Source organism: Amphiura filiformis, chromosome 3 (genome assembly GCF_039555335.1).
Source record: "Amphiura filiformis chromosome 3, Afil_fr2py, whole genome shotgun sequence".
Taxonomy (NCBI): Eukaryota; Metazoa; Echinodermata; class Ophiuroidea; order Amphilepidida; family Amphiuridae; genus Amphiura; species Amphiura filiformis.
The window spans coordinates 74,004,840-74,027,693 of record NC_092630.1 but is presented as its reverse complement, the minus strand read 5'-3'; the positions used below and the strand labels follow the sequence as shown (position 1 = coordinate 74,027,693).

The 22,854-nt window shown below is 35.6% G+C and overlaps 1 protein-coding gene across 1 annotated transcript; it reads right to left on the bottom strand.

The window, feature by feature from the left end:
• Window positions 1-954: 954 nt before the first annotated feature.
• Window positions 955-17,526, bottom strand: LOC140147493 (uncharacterized). The gene is made up of 11 exons (XM_072169271.1): window positions 17,473-17,526; window positions 16,437-16,472; window positions 15,866-15,905; window positions 15,271-15,407; window positions 14,664-14,804; window positions 14,133-14,267; window positions 5,114-5,227; window positions 4,193-4,269; window positions 3,603-3,785; window positions 2,917-3,103; window positions 955-1,953 (listed from the first exon to the last, which is right to left on the bottom strand). Exons 1-11 carry the CDS (start codon window positions 17,524-17,526, stop codon window positions 1,774-1,776), a joined length of 1,284 nt encoding a protein of 427 aa, XP_072025372.1. The 3' UTR covers window positions 955-1,773.
• Window positions 17,527-22,854: the final 5,328 nt, after the last annotated feature.

Here is a 22,854-nt window from a genome sequence, read left to right as displayed (position 1 = left end):
ATCCGTCCTAGTTTTTCTACATTATTTATAATATGCATTTTCATAAAATATAACAACAAAATAATCCGTCCTGGTTTTTATTCATTATTTATAGTATGCATTTTCTAAAAATATGACTTAAATCTGTATTTTTGTACACATAATTAAATAGTTTTCGTAAACTGTAAAACTGACGTCATTATCATGTCATGACATTTGTTATTTTTACTAGAATAATGAAGTAGTATTGCCACTTTCACAGCAACATAAATGAGGCTAATGAGCATCTTGTGAATCATCAAATATTTCTGTAATTTTGTTTCATAGTTTGGGCATAATAACAATATTATGCTAAGTAATGTATGTGATCACAAGCCCATTGCTGATATGTCAAGCAAGATTACCAGTTGAAGATTACAATCAATCATTACCAAGTTTTGATCTAAATCTAAAGTGTAAACTGATACTCAACATTTCACTTCTTTATATCTGACAAAGAACAACGAAATGTTTCAGCTGATCAAACGTACCGTAGCATACATTACATAGCAGAAAGTACAAAAGATGGAAAAGGGTTACAAAGCTATTACAAATAAATATAAATTGCATATAAATAGAAAAATAATTTGCATTGTCAGTATTGGATGTTTTTATCTGTTATATAACCATCACCCAAACTGTGGTATCTGATTATATATTATCAGCATTGGGTTGTTGGTAATCTCAAAACTAGTATTAAAATAAGATTTCTTGATTTACATCTATTCAGTAAGAAATAATTACCTGCTGTTCATTATACTTGCTGTGGTGTGCAGTGGATCTGATGAGACCACAAGGAATCAAACCTAGTTTCATTAGGGGGTTGAAAATGTACATTAGGTGTCTCATAATACTGATATTACTGAGTTTTATCCACTTCTGCTTTTGTTACATATGATTCATATGATATGAATAGGGAGAAGTCATCTGCAAAACATAACTATAATGAAAGACAAAGATAAAAACAATTTATCGCGTCTGATCTGATGTCACTGTCAATTACGATCATTGATTGGTTTACACAGGTTAATCAACGCGTAAAAGGAAGACCGATCTATCTGGTGCTGATCGGAGAAAAGGAATAGCAGCAAATGGCGAAAAATTACGTACTTTTACAAGGCAAAAAGCAGCTTTTCTAGGCATTGTGGACATGGTGCCTTCGGTTAAGAAAGTTTCCTACTATAAAGACCTAACTTTTGAGATGGTTTGCATGTCGAAAGGTGCAAAATTAACAATAAGGCGCCCGATTATAAATCCGCGTCAGCAAGTCATCATCACGACACTTGTAAACAAACCGTGCTCGAATTTGATTGACAGATGACGTCATACGCGATAAATTGTTTTTATCTTTGTCTTTCATTATAGGCATGTGACTTCATCAATCTTTTGGGTTGTTACTTAAGCTTGTTCATTCTGTCTAGGTTTCATTTCTTTGCGCGTGGGTATGCATGTGTAAACACCAGGCAAATGTAGACTTGGAAAATCTAGTGAAACAGCAGATGAGGGACATGGACGTCCGAAGTTCCTAGATAGCGTTACTAGATCACTGGTCACAGTTTGCTGGGGTTGACATGTGATGTAGGAGTGTTTTCATTTGATTCTGTTGGTCTACAATGTATTAGTTTTTACTGTAAGTGTTTTGAATTTAAAAAAATAATAAGATCAAAAACAAATTCTGAAAGTTTTTTTCTGTTTTTATGAGCTGTTTTTATGATTTTGTCCAGCATGTTCTTCTCAGGCATAGCATTGTTATAGTTATATTACGTTCAATATTCCAATTATAATTGATAGGATGATGATAGCAGAGCTAGCAGCTATTGATGATGCTGCCTCTGTAGTAGGTTCAATTGGTGAGCCTGTTGATGGTGGTGTGTATCCAGGTAACCAGGGAGTATAATCCAGCCACAAGGTAACACCATTTGCAGCTTCCAATAACTGTTATATGGTACAGAATTATAGAAATAGGGAAACATGTTTAATATCATGTAACTTTTTGACTGCATATTAAACTAAATACAGAATAATTTAGAACTGTCAAGCTTTCGTCAGGAGTAGCTCTGACTTCTTCAGGACAAAATACCTAAGAATGAGACACATAGATCACCCCTTGCCTACTGATGGCTGGACAAAATACCTAAGAATGAGACACGTAGACCACCCCTTGCCTACTGATGGCTCTGAAAAGAGCCGTTCACTGAAGACTGCCCATGTCAACAGAGAACAAGCAAACCTTGCCTATCTGCTAAATTTAAAGGTTTGGTGGCTCTGAAATAGGTGAGATCTGCTCCTGGGGGATCTGCTTGTTCTCTATTCATAGCCATCAAACCTTTTACGTTAGCAGATAGACAAGGTCTACTTGTTCTCTGTTGACAAGGGTCAGTCTTCAGTTCTTTTCAGAGCCATCAGTAGGCAAGGGGCTGTCTACATGTTTCATTCTTAGGTATTTTGTCCTGAAGAAGTTAGAGCTACACCTGACGAAAGCTTGACAGTTCTAAACTTCAAACCCACTAAAAGTCAGACCTCTTGCCCCCAGTAAAAAACCCAAATTACAAAAATGTCTACTTTTTGCTGCAATTTTGTCCCCCCCCGAAAAAACATTCCTGGCACTGCCACTGAATATTTGCCATGTACATCTTCTTTTTGGGCCATTAAACGCCTAAGATAATGTATGTTTTGCCACCGGGTATACCAAGCCAAAATGAGGACACCTTGAAAATCTTTATCTTTCCCCTTCTGAAAAGCTTAGTGGCAGCCTTATAGGCCACTTGTCTAATTGTTATTCATGGCTTGGTGACAAACTGAATGAAGTTAAAACATTGATAGAATGACTATGTAAATGAAATGGAAGAACGTCATCAAATGCAGAACTCATTTAATTATAGTACACTATATGCCTACCTTTTGTTGTTCAAACCCATCATGTGGAATGCTAAACTTGTAGCCATCAGGACAATATGTCTCTTGCACATTGAATGACCCTGCTGATGTGCTCAACACCCAGTCATGGGAATCCTCAGTGCTCTGACAAGCAAAGAACTGCTCCTCTGTGCAACTGCTGGCAACATACCAACGCTTTTCAGTTCCACTGTAGGATGACAAATATCAAAGCGAATTTTATGTAGCTATTTTGAAGAAATAGCATATTGTTATTAATAAAAAAAAAAACCAATAATATGAGAGTAATAATAAAGGAAGTGTGGGAGGAGAGACAGAAAAGGAAGAAAAGGCGTTCTGGGCCTTAAAACCCTATAGTATGTTTAATTATTAAAGGAGCATTTCGTGAGCCTTGGAAACCCGGTTGGAAACATCTGGCTACACAATGTTAATATGTATGTACAAAAGAAATTCTTGCAGATTTATTCATAGTTGCAAAAATATCCTGAAGTTTTACGTTCTGGTAACAAAATTACAACACAGTGGCCTATGGAGCAGTGTAAGTTTATACACATAAAAGTGCATGTTTGAGATGAAACCAAATAAATGAATCTGAATCTGAATCTGAATAACTAGCAAACGCGAAATCTAGGATCACGAAATACTAAAGAAGAAAAATCGCAGTAAAGTAAAATCCGTGGATAACTTACTCCAGTATGACACAACTCTCTGCTGTAAGTTCATCTTTAGGTTCACCTTCTGCCCAGGTAAATACGCCTGTTTTCATGATATCTGGATTGATTTGATCAGCTCCTGGGTACTGAATGTTGCATTTCACATACTCAATGAAATCCAAAATTGTACCGGTCTGTTTGGTACCGTCGTAGGCTCGTCTGTTAAAATGAAATGTGCAGAAAATAGTTAACATTCAATTCAACGAGTCATGGAAACAATTTTGGAATGTGAAATGTGTTGTCACCATGCTCAAGAAAATGGCATACGGTGTCCCGAGCATTTTATGTTTACAGGTTTATTCTGCCAAAGAATGGTGGTATGGGTCTATTTTCACTGGTTTTTTTAAAGACCTTTTTCATCAAATAAACGGTCATGGATTTACATGGATAACTCGGGGTTTATCGAATACAAAAATGTATATGTAGTCTACCACTCCAGCTTCTAAACATGCATTACACGTTTTTAAAAAGGCGCGCGGTGCATATGCATGACCAAAACATTTATCACGAAGTCTTATTTCTTTGATATTTTTGAGACCTACTATCAGTTTCTTGGAGTGACTTACCCGTATTTCGTGCTGTCACTGTAGAAGCGCAGATGGTTTTCTTTGGTCTTGCCTCCACAATCTGGATAGTCTGTAAACTACAACATTTATTGAATAAATAATATATGATCGATTAGCATGGCAAAAGAGTCAATGAACGTCACATTGAAAACAAATTTTAAACATCGTTGAGACAACTAATAGCGGAGAGATTCCATGTGCAACTCCTGAATCATGTGATACATGTAGGTATAACAGTAGGCCCAGGCCCTATCAGTCTTTGTTTTCAAAACGGTGACGTTGTGAAAACGTTGTAAAACTTCACCATCCGACGTTCTGCCGTGTTGTTTCCTCGGGTTTGTGCTTAAGAACCAGTGTTGGCAGAGTGTTCGTGCGTTAAAAGTTCAATGACTAGATTCTTCCCATGTTGACCAACGTTATCGCTTAATTTGAACCAAATTTGATAGAATGTCTTTATAGTGTATGGACGTGAAACGCCAGAAACCTGATGAAAAATATGAATGTCAACAAATTGCGGAGTACCGATATTATAAATCGACCTCTTTTCCAAAATCTGAGCAGTGAGTGGTTTCCGACCATAGGGGAGGGGATCTCCAGAAATTTCGAAAAATACAACCCTCTGTAATATACATAGGCCTATTTGGCCTATATCTTTTCTCAAAATGATCAAGACCCATCAATATCACCGGGCGTCTGTCGGCATACAGAGTCCAGACTTTGTCACTTTTTCACTCTTCAAGGAGCCATAAAGGACCATGCACTCCGAACGAATTAGCCCATAGTACACATTTCACTATATTGGGGTGAACTATTTACTCTTTTGGAGTAAAATTTCAATATTTTGAATTGGTTTACTTTTTTACATTTAGTGTGTTAGTGTCCATGAGCTGATACAATCTGTCAAAATAAATATATGCCTACCTCTTTCACTTTGATGTCTTCCCAAAATATTCTGTGAATGTAGTGATCTCCGTGTGTATAGAATTCTCCCGTTCCAGCCGTACTAGCAGTGGCGATCACCACATTTTTACCATGCTGAGGGAACAAAGGTTATAGCTATCAACAGCAACAGCGCATGTATCTATAATATTTTGTCAAGGGGTCCCTTTCTCTTTCATTTTTTGTCAGAGTGAACTCTGCCCCTACCCGTTGTAACTATTATTAAGGCCACATAAAATGAAATTCGTTTCAGGTCCCCACCTTTTGGAAAAGTGTGGAGGGATGGAGGTGTTTGTTTTGTTTTTAGGAAACGCGAACTGAGGGCGGATAAGTAGGCTAAAGATTGATGAATTTTCATGAACTTGAAAGCCAGTATCTTGCGAGCTAATTTCAAGGTCATGGAGACCATTAGATATTCTTTGGTAACATTTCATGAACCTTTTTTTTTAAACAGTAATCGTTTTCATGGTACATCCAAGATCTGGAAAACGCACACTACCATCAAGATTGCTGTTTCTAAGAATGAAGTGAAGGGGTTGTATTCAAACAGTAAATCGTTTTATGGTACATCCAAGATCTGGAAAACGCACACTACCATCAAGATAGCTGTTTCTAAGAATGAAATGAAGGGGATGTATTCAAACAGTAAATCGTTTTATGGTACATCCAAGATCTGGAAAACGCACACTACCATCAAGATTGCTGTTTCTAAGAATGAAGTGAAGGGGTTGTATTCAAACAGTAAATCGTTTTCATGGTACATCCAAGACCTGGAAAACGCACACTATACCATCAAGATAGCTGTTTCTAAGAATGAAATGAAGGGATGTATTCAAACAGTAAAAAATCGTTTTATGGTACATCCAAGATCTGGAAAACGCACACTACCATCAAGATTGCTGTTTCTAAGAATGAAGTGAAGGGGTTGTATTCAAACAGTAAATCGTTTTCATGGTACATCCAAGACCTGGAAAACGCACACTATACCATCAAGATAGCTGTTTCTAAGAATGAAATGAAGGGGATGTATTCAAACAGTAAATCGTTTTATGGTACATCCAAGATCTGGAAAACGCACACTACCATCAAGATTGCTGTTTCTAAGAATGAAGTGAAGGGGTTGTATTCAAACAGTAAATCGTTTTCATGGTACATCCAAGACCTGGAAAACGCACACTACCATCAAGATAGCTGTTTCTAAGAATGAAATGAAGGGGATGTATTCAAACAGTAAATCGTTTTATGGTACATCCAAGATCTGGAAAACGCACACTGCCATCAAGATTGCTGTTTCTAAGAATGAAGTGAAGGGGTTGTATTCAAACAGTAAATCGTTTTCATGGTACATCCAAGACCTGGAAAACGCACACTACCATCAAGATAGCTGTTTCTAAGAATGAAATGAAGGGGATGTATTCAAACAGTAAATCGTTTTATGGTACATCCAGGATCTGGAAAACGCACACTACCATCAAGATAGCTGTTTCTAAGAATGAAATGAAGGGGTTGTATTCAAACAGTAAATCGTTTTCATGGTACATCCAAGACCTGGAAAACGCACACTACGGTATACCATCAAGATAGCTGTTTCTAAGAATGAAATGAAGGGGATGTATTCAAACAGTAAATCGTTTTATGGTACATCCAAGATCTGGAAAACGCACACTACCATTAAGATTGCTGATTCTAAGAATTAAATGAATGGGTTGTATTCAAACAGTAAATCGTTTTATGGTACATCCAAGATCTGGAAAACGCACACTACCATCAAGATTGCTGTTTCTAAGAATTAAATGAATGGGTTGTATTCAAACAGTAAATCGTTTTATGGTACATCCAAGATCTGGAAAACGCACACTACCATCAAGATTGCTGTTTCTAAGAATTAAATGAATGGGTTGTATTCAAACAGTAAATCGTTTTATGGTACATCCAAGATCTGAAAAACGCACACTACCATCAAGATTGCTGTTTCTAAGAATGAAATGAAGGGGCTGTATTCAAACAGTAAATCGTTTTTATGGTACATCCACGATTTGGAAAACGCACACTACCATCAAGATTGCTGTTTCTAAGAATGGAATGAAGGGCTGTATGCAAACAGTAAATCGTTTTATGGTACATCCAAGATCTGAAAACCTTACACTATACCATTTATTTATTTATTTATTTATTCTTTCTTTATTGAGGGTAATACTGCTTCAGTGACAAACACTGCTTTTCAAGCAGGCCCTCATTGTACACATGTTATAGCAACAAAATATATTACGATACACAATATTTACAAAAATAGCATACAGTATTAACAATGTATTTACAATATACTAGTATTACAAATAAGTATATAATGGTATCATCAACTAAAAGATAATTATAAAAACCATGATTCAAAATACAGAAATACAATAATTATACATGTATTTATACAAAAATCAAGCAAGCAAATGAACAAAATGTAGATAAAGACAGGCCTAAATTTCTTTAATTTTTGACTGAAATTGGCCTAAAGTCATATTTTCCATCTGAGCTCTTACTGTCGGTGGCAAAGAATTCCATGCATAGGCTGCCCTGACGTGAAAAGTACGTTGACCAGAATTTGATTTAAATTTTGGTACAATCAATGTATTACAAGTATGATTTCTAGTTATATGATTATGGTTATCATGAACAAAATCAAATTGAGAAGATAAGTATGATGGATATTCATTCTTTAAACATTTGAAAACAGTCATTAATAGAGTATTATGCCATCTTTGATCAAGTTTAACCCACTGCAATGTATTCATTAAATCATTAGTTGGTGTCCTTATATCTGCTGAGAGAATTATTCTAGCTAAGTTATTATGAAGTACCTGAAGCCTATTATGGTACTCTACACCAAAATTTGACCAGACCATGCTTCCATAATCAAAGTGGGGAATAACAAGAGCATTGGATAACATTACAGTGGTTTTGTATGGAAGGAAATACTTGATACGTTTTATTATTCCAGTTCTTTTGGAAATTGTTTTACTAACATTATCAACATGAGCTGACCAAGACAGCTTGCTATCAAATTTTACACCTAGATATTTAAACTCATCTACTCTTTCAATGTCATTGTTGTTATATAATAAATGTATATTGTTGAACTTTTCAAGCATTTTGTTTGTACCAAAGATCATAAACTTAGTCTTTTCAACATTTAAAGTGAGTTTGTTTACTTTGAACCATTCAGCTACCTTATTTAGACATGACTCCATTTGAATTTTAAGATCAGATTCATTTTTAGCTTTGCACATTAAAGAGGTATCATCTGCATACATTACAGTTTTACATTCAGACACAGCATTAGGTAAACAATTAACAAAAATGATAAACAGTAAAGGACCTAAAATTGAGCCCTGAGGAATACCAATATCAATTGGCCTAAAGTCAGAAAAAGTTGCGTTAACATTAACAGTTTGTTCTCTGTTGTTTAAGTATGATTTAAACCATAATAATTCATCCCCATATACCCCATATTGTTTAAGTTTACTAATCAGAATATCATGATTTACAGTATCAAATGCTTTCTTTAAGTCTATAAATAAAACGCCTGTAGCATAACCTGTATCCATATTCTTTAAAATGTAATCTTGAACATCTAGAAGGGTTGTTGTTGTGGAATGATTCGGACGAAATCCTGATTGAGCATTTGATAACAGTCCTACATTACTCATATATTCATATAATTGATCATGAACAGCTCTTTCAATGATCTTTGATACAATTTGTAATACAGAGATAGGTCTATAGTTACTAACATTAGTTTTATCACCTGATTTAAATATTGGAGTTACTTTAGCCTTCTTCCATGCATCAGGAAAAGTAGACCCATTCAAAGACCGGTTGCAAATATGAACAAGGCATTTTGAGATGAAAGGCGCAGCCAACTTTCATAACCTTACATTGAATGGATCTAATCCTGATGATTTACAATTTTGCATTTTACTTATTTGTTTAAGAACAAATTCATTAGATACGGTATCGCTCTAAAACTAAATTTGTTTACACTATGATTTTGATGAGAACATACAGTATTACAAGTGCATACATAATTATCATTGTTATTATTAAATTTACTCCCAAGTTCATTACCTATTGAAGTGAAAAACTCATTGAACTCATTTGCCATATCCTTTTGTTACCTGAGTAATTACCATTCTTTTTAACAACTGCTGAAGGTATACTTGATGTTTTGTTTGGTATAATTTTCTTAATTGTTTTCCAAAGATTTTTACTATTATTTATGTTGTTACTTATAGCCTCATTACAATAACTCTTTTTCAGTGAATATTTCATATTGTTTACTTTATTTCTAAGAGATTTTGCTTTACTCCAATCTTCAGCATTATTTGTCTTATGTGCTTTTGAAAAATAGTAGTCCCTATCTTTACTTAGTCTCAAAAATTCGAGATTGCTGTTTCTAAGAATGAAGTGAAGGGGTTGTATTCAAACAGTAAATCGTTTTCATGGTACATCCAAGATCTGGAAAACGCACACTATACCATCAAGATAGCTGTTTCTAAGAATGAAATGAAGGGGATGTATTCAAACAGTAAATCGTTTTATGGTACATCCAAGATCTGGAAAACGCACACTATACCATCAAGATTGCTGTTTCTAAGAATGAAATGAAGGGGTTGTATTCAAACAGTAAATTGTTTTCATGGTACATCCAAGATCTGGAAAACGCACACTACCATCAAGATTGCGGTTTCTTAGAATGAAATGAAGGGATGTATTCAAACAGTAAATCGTTTTATGGTACATCCACGATTTGGAAAACGCACACTACCATCAAGATTGCTGTTTCTAAGAATTAAATGAAAGGGCTGTATTCAAACAGTAAATCGTTTTATGGTACATCCAAGATCTGAAAACCTTACACTATACCATCGAGATTGCTGTTTCTAAGAATGAAGTGAAGGGGTTGTATTCAAACAGTAAATCGTTTTCATGGTACATCCAAGATCTGGAAAACGCACACTATACCATCAAGATAGCTGTTTCTAAGAATGAAATGAAGGGGATGTATTCAAACAGTAAATCGTGTTATGGTACATCCAAGATCTGGAAAACGCACACTATACTATCAAGATTGCTGTTTCTAAGAATGAAATGAAGGGGTTGTATTCAAACAGTAAATTGTTTTCATGGTACATCCAAGATCTGGAAAACGCACACTACCATCAAGATTGCGGTTTCTTAGAATGAAATGAAGGGGATGTATTCAAACAGTAAATCGTTTTTATGGTACATCCACGATTTGGAAAACGCACACTACCATCAAGATTGCTGTTTCTAAGAATTAAATGAAAGGGCTGTATTCAAACAGTAAATCGTTTTATGGTACATCCTAGATCTGAAAACCTTACACTATACCATCGAGATTGCTGTTTCTAAGAATGAAGTGAAGGGGTTGTATTCAAACAGTAAATCGTTTTCATGGTACATCCAAGATCTGGAAAACGCACACTATACCATCAAGATAGCTGTTTCTAAGAATGAAATGAAGGGGATGTATTCAAACAGTAAATCGTTTTATGGTACATCCAAGATCTGGAAAACGCACACTATACCATCAAGATTGCTGTTTCTAAGAATGAAATGAAGGGGTTGTATTCAAACAGTAAATTGTTTTCATGGTACATCCAAGATCTGGAAAACGCACACTACCATCAAGATTGCAGTTTATTAGAATGAAATGAAGGGGATGTATTCAAACAGTAAATCGTTTAATGGTACATTCAAGATCTGGAAAACGCGCGCACTACCATCGAGATTCCTGTTTCTTAGAAAGTTTCTCCTCTGCTTTAATCAATTATTGTGTGTTTTTGATGTATTTTTAAATGTACGCAAGCAAAATACATCAAAAACACACAATAATTTAAAAATTTGCTATATGTTTTTATAAAACAATTTTGCATGTTGATTGCTAATGTTCTTCAAAATTGGGCTGGTCTCGCTACGTATTTTATGTAATAATTATTTTTATTAATATTATTACACAATACTTATAGAGCGCTCTACGGAGCACACAGCGCCTTACAAAAGCGACAAAAACACAATTGTTATGTAGGCCTATATCGTGCTGCCTATGAGGCTTTCATATAACATGTTAGGCCCTCCAGCCACATAGCTAGAGTTCCATATTGAGCTGTTTTAAAATTGCATTCCTGCTCTTTTAAATAATGAGCTGGTCTCGCTAAGTATTTCTATTCTAGCTAATATTCTAGCTATTCTAGCTAAATTGTTGGGTTTATTTTTTTCTTGCCATGTGTAATGCTATTTTTGTTGATTTTATGATGTATTGTATTGTATTGTAAAGCGCTTTGTACATGAAAAGGCGCTTAATAAATGATGCTTATTATTTTTTTAAACAATGAAGGGGCTGTATTCAAACAGTAAATCGTTTTCATGGTACATCCAATATCTGGAAAACGCACACTACCATCAAGATTTCTGTTTCTAAGAATGAAATGAAGGGTCTGTATTCAAACAGTAAATCGTTTTATGGTACATCCAAGATCTGGAAAACGCACACTATCACCAAGATTGCTGTTTCTTAGAATGAAATGAAGGGGCTGTATTAAAACAGTAAATCGTTTTCATGGTACATCCAAGATCCAGAAAACGCACACTACCACCAAGATTGCTGTTTCTTAGAATGAAATGAAGGGGCTGTATTAAAACAGTCAATCGTTTTCATGGTACATCCAAGATCTGGAAAACGCACACTACCATCAAGATTGCTGTTTCTAAGAATGAAATGAAGGGGCTGTATTAAAACAGTAAATCGTTTTATGGTACATCCAAGATCTGGAAAACGCACACTACCATCAAGATTGCTGTTTCTAAGAATGAAGTGAAGGGGCTGTATTCAAACAGTAAATCGTTTTCATGGTACATCCAAGATCTATACCATCAAGATAGCTGTTTCTAAGAATGAAATGAAGGGGCTGTATTAAAACAGTAAATCGTTTTCATGGTACATCCAAGATCTGGAAAACGCACACTACCATCAAGATAGCGTTTTCTAAGAATGAAATGAAGGAATTGTATTCAAACAGTAAATCATTTTCATGGTACATCCAATATCTGGAAAACGCACACTACCATCAAGATTGCTGTTTCTAAGAATGAAATGAATTGGGCCGTATTCAAACAGTAAATCGTTTTATGGTGCATGCAAGATCTGGAAAACGCACACAATACCATCAAGATTGCTGTTTCTAAGAACGCACGTTATTTGGGTGTTGTTCTATCATTAAGTAAATATTAAATCGGTAAATCATGGACATCCAAGATATGGAAACGCACACTACTATCAAGATTGCTGTTTCTTATAATGTTATAATGAAATGAAAGGCTCTAGGATAATTCTCCTGGTGGATGCGGTGTGTATTTGGCTGTAGTTCTACCATTAAGTAAATATTTAAAAATCGGTAATCATGGACATCCAAGATATAGAAAACACACACTGCTATCCAGATTGCTGTTTCCTATAGTACGAAATGAGGCAGGTTTACGGGTGTGGTGTGAGTGTACGAGGGGCAGTCAGTATGTTTTAAGAGTTGATTCGTGACGTCATTTGTGGATTGTTTTCATGGCATTTCTCAATGATTACATAAACACTGTACCTTTGTCTTTCATACAACACATGTATAAATTATATCACACACATGATTACGTAACAGCATTAGCATAAAATCAATGGTCTAGAGTCACCTGGTGAAATTGAGTCGTTTTTGTTAAGGGAAATAAGAGGCCGAAATGAGGTATTGTTGTATTTTCTCTATTTTCTCGGGAATTAAATAATGGAGAATACTGCCGTTTGGAACAGTGATAGAACACAAACTACCAGTTCCTTAAACCATGTTTGTTGGGCTGGAGAGGTTTCAGTTTATTTAAAATGGGTGGTCAAATATGTCTTATTTTGGACAAAAACAAGGCTTTTCTTTCTTTAAAAATCTTGATATTGCCAAAAATTGCAAACGTGGAAATCTAAATTTTTTTGCCAGTTCTGTTGACTTATCTCTAAACATTTAAACGGGAGTCTCCCTAGAAAATATTTGAATCCGTGATTAAAATATAACTGTTATTGTACCATTGTTACATTTATACAAAAAGTAGTGGTACAAAGAGAGAGACCATCGTTTGAATGAGAAATTAATTTTTAAAACTTTTCTGTTCATTTCAGGTTGAGATTATCCATAAAAATTCATATGAATATTTAAATTACAATTTTCATAACATTTTGTAATATTTTAGGCCCTATTTACATGGAATTTTGCAATTTTCGTGCATTTCCACCATGTTGTATCGGTCATCCTACCTACGCATGCGCAGATTGTTGTTTGATTTGCACCAGTTATCATCGCACTGAGTACCAGCTCTCACACGTGACCAGTCATTATATTTTAGTATGTTTAATTTTGGAGATAATTGATGTCAATTGTAATAACTGCTTTTTAATTTTCGCCATTTTTGCAGAATATTTTCGCTTCCATTCAAGCCCTAAAGTTGTTGAAGTTTCCAGACGTCCCATTTCCACCAAAGTTTAATGACAAGTCTCATATTTTACCAAATGCAAACTGAGGACCTAGTGTTTATTCCTGCCCAAAACTAGTCATATGCACCTTGTACGTTTGCTGTTCTCGGACATTGTAAACACGTGTTTTTTCTGTAATTTAAAAGGCCCGCCTTTTTGCGTGATTTGGCAGTGTCCCTAGACTATTGATTTTATGCTAATGCTGTTACGTAATCATGTGTATGATATAATTTTTAGATGTGTTGTATGAAAGACAAAGGTACAGTGTTTATGTAATCATTGAGAAATCCCATGAAAACAATCCACAGATGACGTCACGAGTCAACTCTTAAAACATACTGACTACCCCTCGTATGTACCTGTATAGGGTGATAGGGGTGTGAGGTGGGGTGGTGGGGAGGGATGTGTATGGGAGTAAATACCCACCTTTCTCATTTCTTTCATTGTTGGCCATTGGTAATTATAAGTTTCATTATACTCCTTGGGTGTGATCACCTTGTCTCCCAAGAATAAAGCGATTGGGTCGTTGATCTCACTGTCGTGTCCTTGGTCTTGTTTTTCCTTTAACGATAAATAATTGAGTATTTAAATCAAACGCATAAAAAAGTTTTAAGTTTGACGACAGAAACGGGTAGACCTGAAACGTAGTTTGATTGGTGGAGTGCACCCCGGAAAAGTGATAACTGTATGAACACTGACGAAACTAGGTTTATTTTTTACCGTTGCCATGGTTGCGTTAATTTGTTTTCATGGCTCTAGACATTTTTCGCTCGTTTTACAAGAAGTCCTCCTCTCGATCAATCAATCGGTCATACGAAATTATCTTTTACAGAGCTCTGAAGTTTTATAAATTATTCACATGAGTGTATGTCTATCATATATAGTCTCGGAAATTGCCACTTCAACGGAGGACTTGCCCTTAACAGGGGCTCATTTTTAACGTTGTTGTTAACTCACGTTCATGTATATTCGTATTAATTCTCCCTTGTTTTCTGGAATTTCTAACCAATCAGCAAATTCTCTGATGCCATCTGCATAAAGACGATGGTAATCCATGCAGCCTACTGCATCATCGGTGAGTAAATGAGCAAGACGCATCTGAAGCATAACATAGCAATAAACATGTTAATAAATTACTGTGAACAAGATCATGGTTCAGATCCGGGGTTCAGATCAATTTACGGTTTGTCTGACAGCCTGAGAGTGCACGAACTGATGGTGTACTCGTGGTTTGGTGCATGAGGTTCCGGGTTCAATTCCCAGCGGATGTGCAATATCTGTATGTCGGACATGAACAACGAACACATTTCCGGTGATCACAGCGAGGACGTGTCCCTTGTATAATTGTATACATGTATCATGGCTTCATTTCAAACAGAGTGTAACCCCTGAAGTCCAATCCGTCCCAGTTACAAAGGAGCGCTACCACTATTTACATGATTTAGAAAAAAAAAGTATGTAGAAAACGTAAATATATTTATAATAGAAATGAATAACTTTCTTGCGTGGAATTGAGCTTTTAGTTGCCCTCAAGTTTTCAATGGAAATATGGAAGAACACTCACAGCTCCATAACACCACCAATTGTCTAACTCAAATGCTCTTACTCCCATGTTCAGGAGGTCGGTCATGGTAAATTCGTGGTTGGCAACATTGACACATGTTGGCTCATAGGGTGGCGGCCAGTTACAAGTGTCGTTATCTGAAAAAAGATGGCAAACAATAGATGTTTTTGTTTTGAAGAATCAGTATTTGGGTTTTTTCATCACAATTATAAATACAATACTACGCATATATAACACGTTTTGACTTTGGAAGGATTCATTTCGCCTTTAATGTAGCCTAATGTAATGATGCTTCGAAGAATATAATATTGAAAAGATGTCCTTTATAAAATTCAATATTGACTTGTTTATAGAACAGACAGGCACAAACTAAATTTTCAAGTCAGTGAGCTATAACTACACATTAAAAAGAACCGACACAATGTCCTGGCCGGTCTATAATGTACAAAAATGATGTCTTTATTTCATAATTGTACAATAACAACATTCAGTTCAGATTTCAGATACTTAATAACGGTTCATCCACAGTTTATGGAAATTTTATTTAAAATTCATTTTTAAAACGGGTCTGCAAACACATGTAGCCCTACCTTACCTCCGTATCCATCGGCTCTGTTGTTATACGCATTGTGTGCCTGTGAACACATAATGTAAAGGCATTTAAAAGTAAATTTTCCATTTTTCCTCATGAGCGAAAAGCAAATAATACCGGTACCAATTTTTGTATCATGTTATCCCGAGACATGGAAAAGTTTAATGCAGAAATCATTTTTAATTCGTTTTTCCCCTTTTATCATTCTACTTTTGAAGTTTTCTTGGATAATCCTGTTAATTTAGGGACCGTTCACAAACACTTGTTAGAGGGGACCTGATGCAAAAAAAAAAGGGGGCTGAAAATTGTTGACCCTCCTAAGGGGGGGGGCTGAAAAAATGACCACACATTTTCCTGGAAAAATTGAGTTATTTTATGCTTTTCTATGGGGTTGACCCATAATTTTCATGTCAAAAAAGAGGGGCCCTGAAATTTTCGAGGTCTGTAAAGGGTGGGGGGGGGTGAAAAATGTTCGCGATAAAATGATTCTACATCAGGCCCCCCTTACAAGTGTTTGTGAACGGTCCCTTAGCGTACGTTGTATTTGTATACATAGGCCTAGTACTATACTTACATCAAACATCAAAATGTGATCAAACGTCTTATCAATCTGGAACATATAAAAATAAGTTACTTTTTAAGTTTTAGTTTGTTATTATATGATAATTAGTGTTGAAAGATTAATACACGGATGTCACATTTCACAAATATTTACAGTATATTCAAGTTTGCTTATTGATGTCACAGACTCACATTTATGTAGGCTATACAGCAATTAAAGATTTCACATTATTTCACTTTGGCCTATCATGTTTTACACTGGTGGTTTACATAATAACGGGTAAGTTAACTCTGGTTAATTTATTTGTCATATAAAAGTTGCTTATACCTGAATTTCACGTTGAGTTTTCAGAGCAAAGTCCAACCATGTGTCGATAGGAAGGAAACCTCGATAGCAATGTCCTGCGTTTGTGCACTGTGAATACACAAAAGTTTGAGTTGGAAAAGCAAACGATTCGTATAATTATTACACCGAATTTGATCAAAAGTGCTGGGGGAGGTGTCAAAGTTAGGAAAATTTTCATTGAAACAAAACCACATAATTTAGTCACTATTGACGGTTTCGCCTATCATGGTCGACAGGCATCATCAGAATGATGCTGGATGATCCTTACTTCCGGTAGGACGAATCCCGACTGTAAAGGGTGTATTTACAGCCAGGAGAGGATCATACACGTGACTCAGGCGGCCCCCTCGTCTCTGTTCATGACGTTGGTTCCTCTTCTCCTGATCCATATTGATTCTTTGACGTGTATGATCCTCTCCTGGCTGTAAATACACCTCTACAGTCGGGATTCGTCCTACCGGAAGTAAGGATCATCCAGCATCATTCTGATGATGCCTGTCGACCATGATAGGCGAAACCGTCAATAATGAGTAAATTATTTGGTTTTGTTTCAATGAAAATTTTCCTTAATGTATATCTACAAACCTGATGAATCTATTCAGTGGTCAGTGGTTTTCGTTTTATGGGTTTTCTGTGGAGTCATAAACGGTTAAATTGATGTGTTTATTTTTTTTAAACGTATAATAGGGCCTCTGTTACTCACATTTGTACATCCATGATCTTCACTTAGACCATCACACGTAGCCAAGTCGTACATATCATTTTCATCATCGAGCTCAACATGGGCATAGCGAGACTATAAGAAACAATAGCAATTTCTAGCAATGAAGCATGGTTACTTACTTCCCATCAAACACAAAAATGTTCTTAAAACGTTCATTCCAAATGAAATAATAACATGTCGGGTTTTATAAACGTCATGAAAACATTTTAATACGTTGTATAGGCCTAATGCCAAACATTTTTGCAAAATATTTTGTCAACACTTAAATAACACTCTGTTCAGAATGTTTTGCATCAAGTTTTCAAAAAATGTCTTTTAAATGTTATTTAAACGTTTTTATACCATTTATATAACCTGACATTTAAACGTTTTCTGTAAAACGTTTTGTGTTTGCTGAGTTTGGACATCGAATATTCAATATAATCGTTATATTTATATTCTATCTCCAGTCATTTTTATCTTCTAACGAACGTTTGTTAACGTAAACGCGATAATATATATATTCGGCTTCAAATATAATGGATTTTTCGTTATAACTTAGACGTCGAGTATGAATCGGCCATAACCATGCACACAGTGACGACCATCATCTGATCAATATATATTTAGGGTCGGAAGAGGAGTGTGAGGAGAGTAGGAAGAATTAAGGGTTGATATAGGTTCTTTGAGGTAATTAAAATGAAATCCGGGCTCCCAAAAGAGTGGGCTAACTCCAAAAAGAGAGGTTCCAAGTGCGCATATCAAACCCGATACTCGAAACTCGAAATTTAAGACTCGAAACTCGAAATATGAGACTCGAAACTCAAAATATGAGACTCGAAACTCGAAATATGAGACTCGAAACTCGAAATTTGCCACTCGATACTCGAAACTTGACATTTGAGACTCGAAACTCGAAATATGAGACTCGAAATTTGCCACTCGATACTCGAAATTTGAGACTCGAAACTCGAAATTTGCCACTCGATACTTGGAACTCGAAATTTGAGACTTGAAACTCGATATATGGGACTCGAAACTCGATATATGGGACTCGAAACTCGATATATGGGACTCGAAACTCGATATATTAGACTCGAAACTCGAAATATGAGACTCAAAACTCGAAACTCGAGACTCGAAAATTTGACTCGAGACTCGAAGACAAAGTGTCAAATGTCAAAAGTAAATCAAAAATACCGTAGGCTTTTAATTGCTCATCTTGCCATAAGGATTAAAACAAGTATAGTTTGCACCCGCGGTTTGCACTGCCTGTGATTCCTTTACCGAGTAAAACAACACAGAAGTCATATAGGTCAACATAGTTGAACATGTTGAATAGCCAAATGACATAGTACATGTATGCCCTGTATCTTGACGCAACGTTCCCGGAACCACCGCTAGGTGGCAGCACACGACGAAAGCGTTGATCAGGGTGGAACACCTCAATTACTTCCATATGGAAAAACCATGCAGGTAGCTGCAGGTAATGCTCTGAGATGCCCGAGATATCTATGATGTAGCCACAATTTTGACATTGTAGCACATGGAATGCCTTAGAATGGTTTGAAAAGGGTTGGACATCATGCAGTTATTGTTAACTACATGTATGCACACAACACAGGGGCACTCACATATGTAATTGACCCGTACTAGTAGCGCTGTGCTGTGGGTATAGGAGATGAACTAGTTAGCGTCATATATCAAAAAGTATAAAAGCTCTGATTTTAGTACTTGCTCTATGTTTCAATTACTTATTCTTTTCAAAATATCTGAATTTTTAATCCGGTACAAGCTTTAATAGCCCCCAGGTGGTGGTCGCCGTGCATTCTCTAAATTCAGTAAATTTTCATCGTCAACCGTGGAATTGAATGGGATTATTTTGAAATTTTAAAACGCTTGAAATATCACAAACAAATAGGCCGATGTTAATAAATAATATAAATACAAGCTAAAACCGTTGGGGTTCGATAATGAACCCCACAAAACTAACCAAGTATATGGAAAATGCCATACGGCCGGGCGGTTTCACAAGTTGCCGGCTCGATCATGCCATTCGCCGCTATAGCCCCCTCCCTGGCCCCCTTCATCTGGTATTATCCCTGGTATTATTCATCTGGCCAGACGCCACCAACGGCATCTATATATCTCTAGTTCCGAAAAACTCTGGGTAACGAAAATAAGAGACAGTGCAAACTATTTTTGTTTCAATCCTGTGATTAGAAGAAGATTTAGTTTGAAAGAAATCTTAGCATTTTAAATGTTGACCCTGTATGATTGACCTTTGACATTTTACACATTTTGTCTTACCATTAGTCGTAGATAGTCGAAACTACCCGTTTTTCATTTTTGTGACAAGATGATAATGCATTTATAGTCATTTTTCATTTTTGACCCTGGAGTTAGCAAACACATTTGGGAGGAGCATGCACAGGAACTCATTTTATTTTCATTATCTCAACAACAAAACAAACAAACATAGTATCAACCCTCAATTCTGCCTCTGCTCTCGCGGTCACAAAAACCCTAATGACCATACTCAACGACGAAAACAGTAACATCAATGGAAACATTTGGCTATAAAACATTTATACTAATTGGTAGATAAAAAGTAACTAAAAACATGTTAGTACCCAAACCATCAGCTACCATCAATATTTTCTCATTATTGCAAATCAATTGGTGTCCTTCCGGGATGTCCTTTAATATAGCTTTTTATAAATTCATTGCCGGCTTCAAACCTACAAACCGTAACCTACCTGCTGAAACGTTTTGTGTCAAAAATAAGGATGTAATGAAGCTTAATGATACAAAAAAAAGTACAACAAAATATCAATAGAGTTTACGTAATTACCTCAATGATCATAAAACACATAAATGTGAGAAAACAAATCACTGTCCAGCTCGTATTGTTCATTTTTAGCACATTCATGCAATTGTCGTCACCAATGATTATCCAGTAGCCATAGGCCTACTGTGCACTGATATTTACATCGAAATTATGATACGGACCATGCCAGTCAAAGTCCAATATTAAATACGAGGGTATCTCAAAATGATTGTGTAGTCCGATTGGTATTTTGAAGTTTGAACTCCACCATTATTATTATAATAACAGTATACTGAATGCTAATTGCTACACTGTAAAAACAGTGTTTAGAAAGTGGTGGCAAGTATGTGTTTAGAAACTTTATGTTTAGAATATGGATGTCAGATGTTTAGAAATTAAACACCATCACTGACCAATGTTGAGAAATTTGACACATGATGTCTAGCTTTTAAACATGTTTACAAAGTGGTGGCAAAATTGTGTTTAGAAACGTGTTTAATCGCTAAACACTGTTTTTACAGTGTAGTCTTAGATTGTCAACTTAGACGTAGGTTTCCCTCTGATTTTAAAGTCAAAGTGTGGCTAAAACATACCAAAGTTTGGTATCAAAGTCACTTCATATCTTATCTGAAGGATTCAGGAAAGGTATCGTTTGACATACTTGCAAGCTGCAATATACTGATCTTGAGTTATGAGTAAAAAGGTCAAAATAGGTGGTTAAAGGGTTGTCACTTCAGTTTTGGGCTACACAGGGGTCAAAAATGAAAAAAGCTCCTTCAACGAAAATGATCTCAATTTTATTGCAACCTATATATTAAAAGCATATTCAGTGATCCTGAAGTGTAAAAAAATAACATAGCTAGGGGTCGTGACGCCCAGGGCTTAAGATACATAATGGCACCCCTCCCCCAATTCTTGAACAAGTGCCCGCGCAGCGCGAGAAAATTTGCACAAATAGGGCCTATCACTCATAAATGTTGGTTATAATAAAGTTATCGGTCATAAATTGATCTTGCAAATGATTTTGTTTAAATGCGCGCGAAAATTTTGACTTTCATCGCTTGGGGTAGAATCGATGCTGAATTGATCAATTCACGTGTTCCCTTCCCCCCGGTCGTTATGCGTCATTAAAACTGTTATCATGTATTTTGGAAATTAAAAATCTAGGAAAAAGAGGAAAACAGCAGTATTGACAAAATTGAATCCTCCATTCAATGACATGTAGCTAATTTCTATACTTAGGTAAGTAGAGAAATATCAGATTCAAGTAAAATGTCTTATTTTGTCTTAAATACACGGATTTCGGCTGAACCACTACTAGTAGCAGACTATATGTTAGCACATTATATCTACGACAATGACAAAGGTATACCAAAAGACCTGAATAATTATTTCAAGATCGTCCGGATGAGCAAATCACTGAATGGGCCTTTAAACATGATCTATTGTAATCTAGTTTCAAATCGAGTCTCGAGTTTCAAATTTAGCGGTATCAAAATGAGATACATAATATAGCACTAACTTGAGGTATATTCATATATGAATATGACCTTCATGCACATTTACATTGTAACTCAGAATACAATTTATAACATTTACGGCTTATTCGTGGTGTACGGTCACAAATGTATTAGCTTGTATTAATGTGATCTAAACACGAACGAACAAACTGTAAATGTAAATCATTTATATAATTGTTGAATTTGAACATAGGTATTTGAGGATTTGAACAATATTCAAAATGGGACAAAAGCTTTAAAAGCTTTACTGAATCTGTTAGTTCGTGTCTAGATCACATTTAACCCCGCATTTAACACATTTTATTGGATGTAAATTATTGTTTTCGAGTTTATATTGTCCAAATGGAGGAGTAGGCCTGTTTACATGTTTGAAAGCTTTACTGAGTCTGTTAGTTCGTGTTTAGATTTATCGAATGCAAATGTGTACTCGACTTTCCTTAAAAGTAGCAGCTTTGAGCTGGAAACGAAACTCAACGTTTCATCAATGAAATTCGAGACTTGAAATTTGAAACTCAAGACCCGAAGTTTAAAACTCGAGACTTAAAATTTGATACTCAAGAAATTTGAAACTCGAGACTCAAAATTTGAAACTCGAGATTCAAAATTTGAAACTCGACACTCAAAATTTGAAACTCGAGACTCAAAATTGGAAACTCGAGATTCCAAAATTTGAAACTCGAGACTTGCTATTTGCATACCGGTATCAATTTTTTTGTAAGAGAGCTTTTTGTAATGCAGCTCCAGTCTTGTGGAACAACTTGCCTATACAACTCAGATCTGCAGATTCCATCAATCATTTCAAGAGTATTTTAAAAACTCACTTTTTACCAATGCATTTAGTGATGTTTCTTAAACTTTTAAATTTGTTTATCTTTTAACCTAGTCTCATCTCAGCTGGTTCTGAGTTTTATCTGGGTATCAGTTGTATATTTTTGATAGGATAGTTGAAATGTATTTGTGCAATTAATCTTTGTAGTTTTGGTGTTTTTAATATATTGTAAAGCGCATTGAGATTTTGTATGTAATGGGCTA

What these genes read in the sequence shown, in the direction of transcription:
- LOC140147493 (XM_072169271.1), bottom strand. Translation starts at nt 17,526, where the DNA reads ATGTACGACTTGGCTACGTGTGATGGTCTAAGTGAAGATCATGGATGT. An exon ending in ATCACATTTTGATGTTTGAT is followed by an intron (nt 15,906 to 16,436) that starts GTAAGTATAGTA and finishes ATGTGTTCACAG; the next exon opens with GCACACAATGCGTATAACAA. An exon ending in AGTGACAGCACGAAATACGG is followed by an intron (nt 3,786 to 4,192) that starts GTAAGTCACTCC and finishes TCATTTTAACAG; the next exon opens with ACGAGCCTACGACGGTACCA.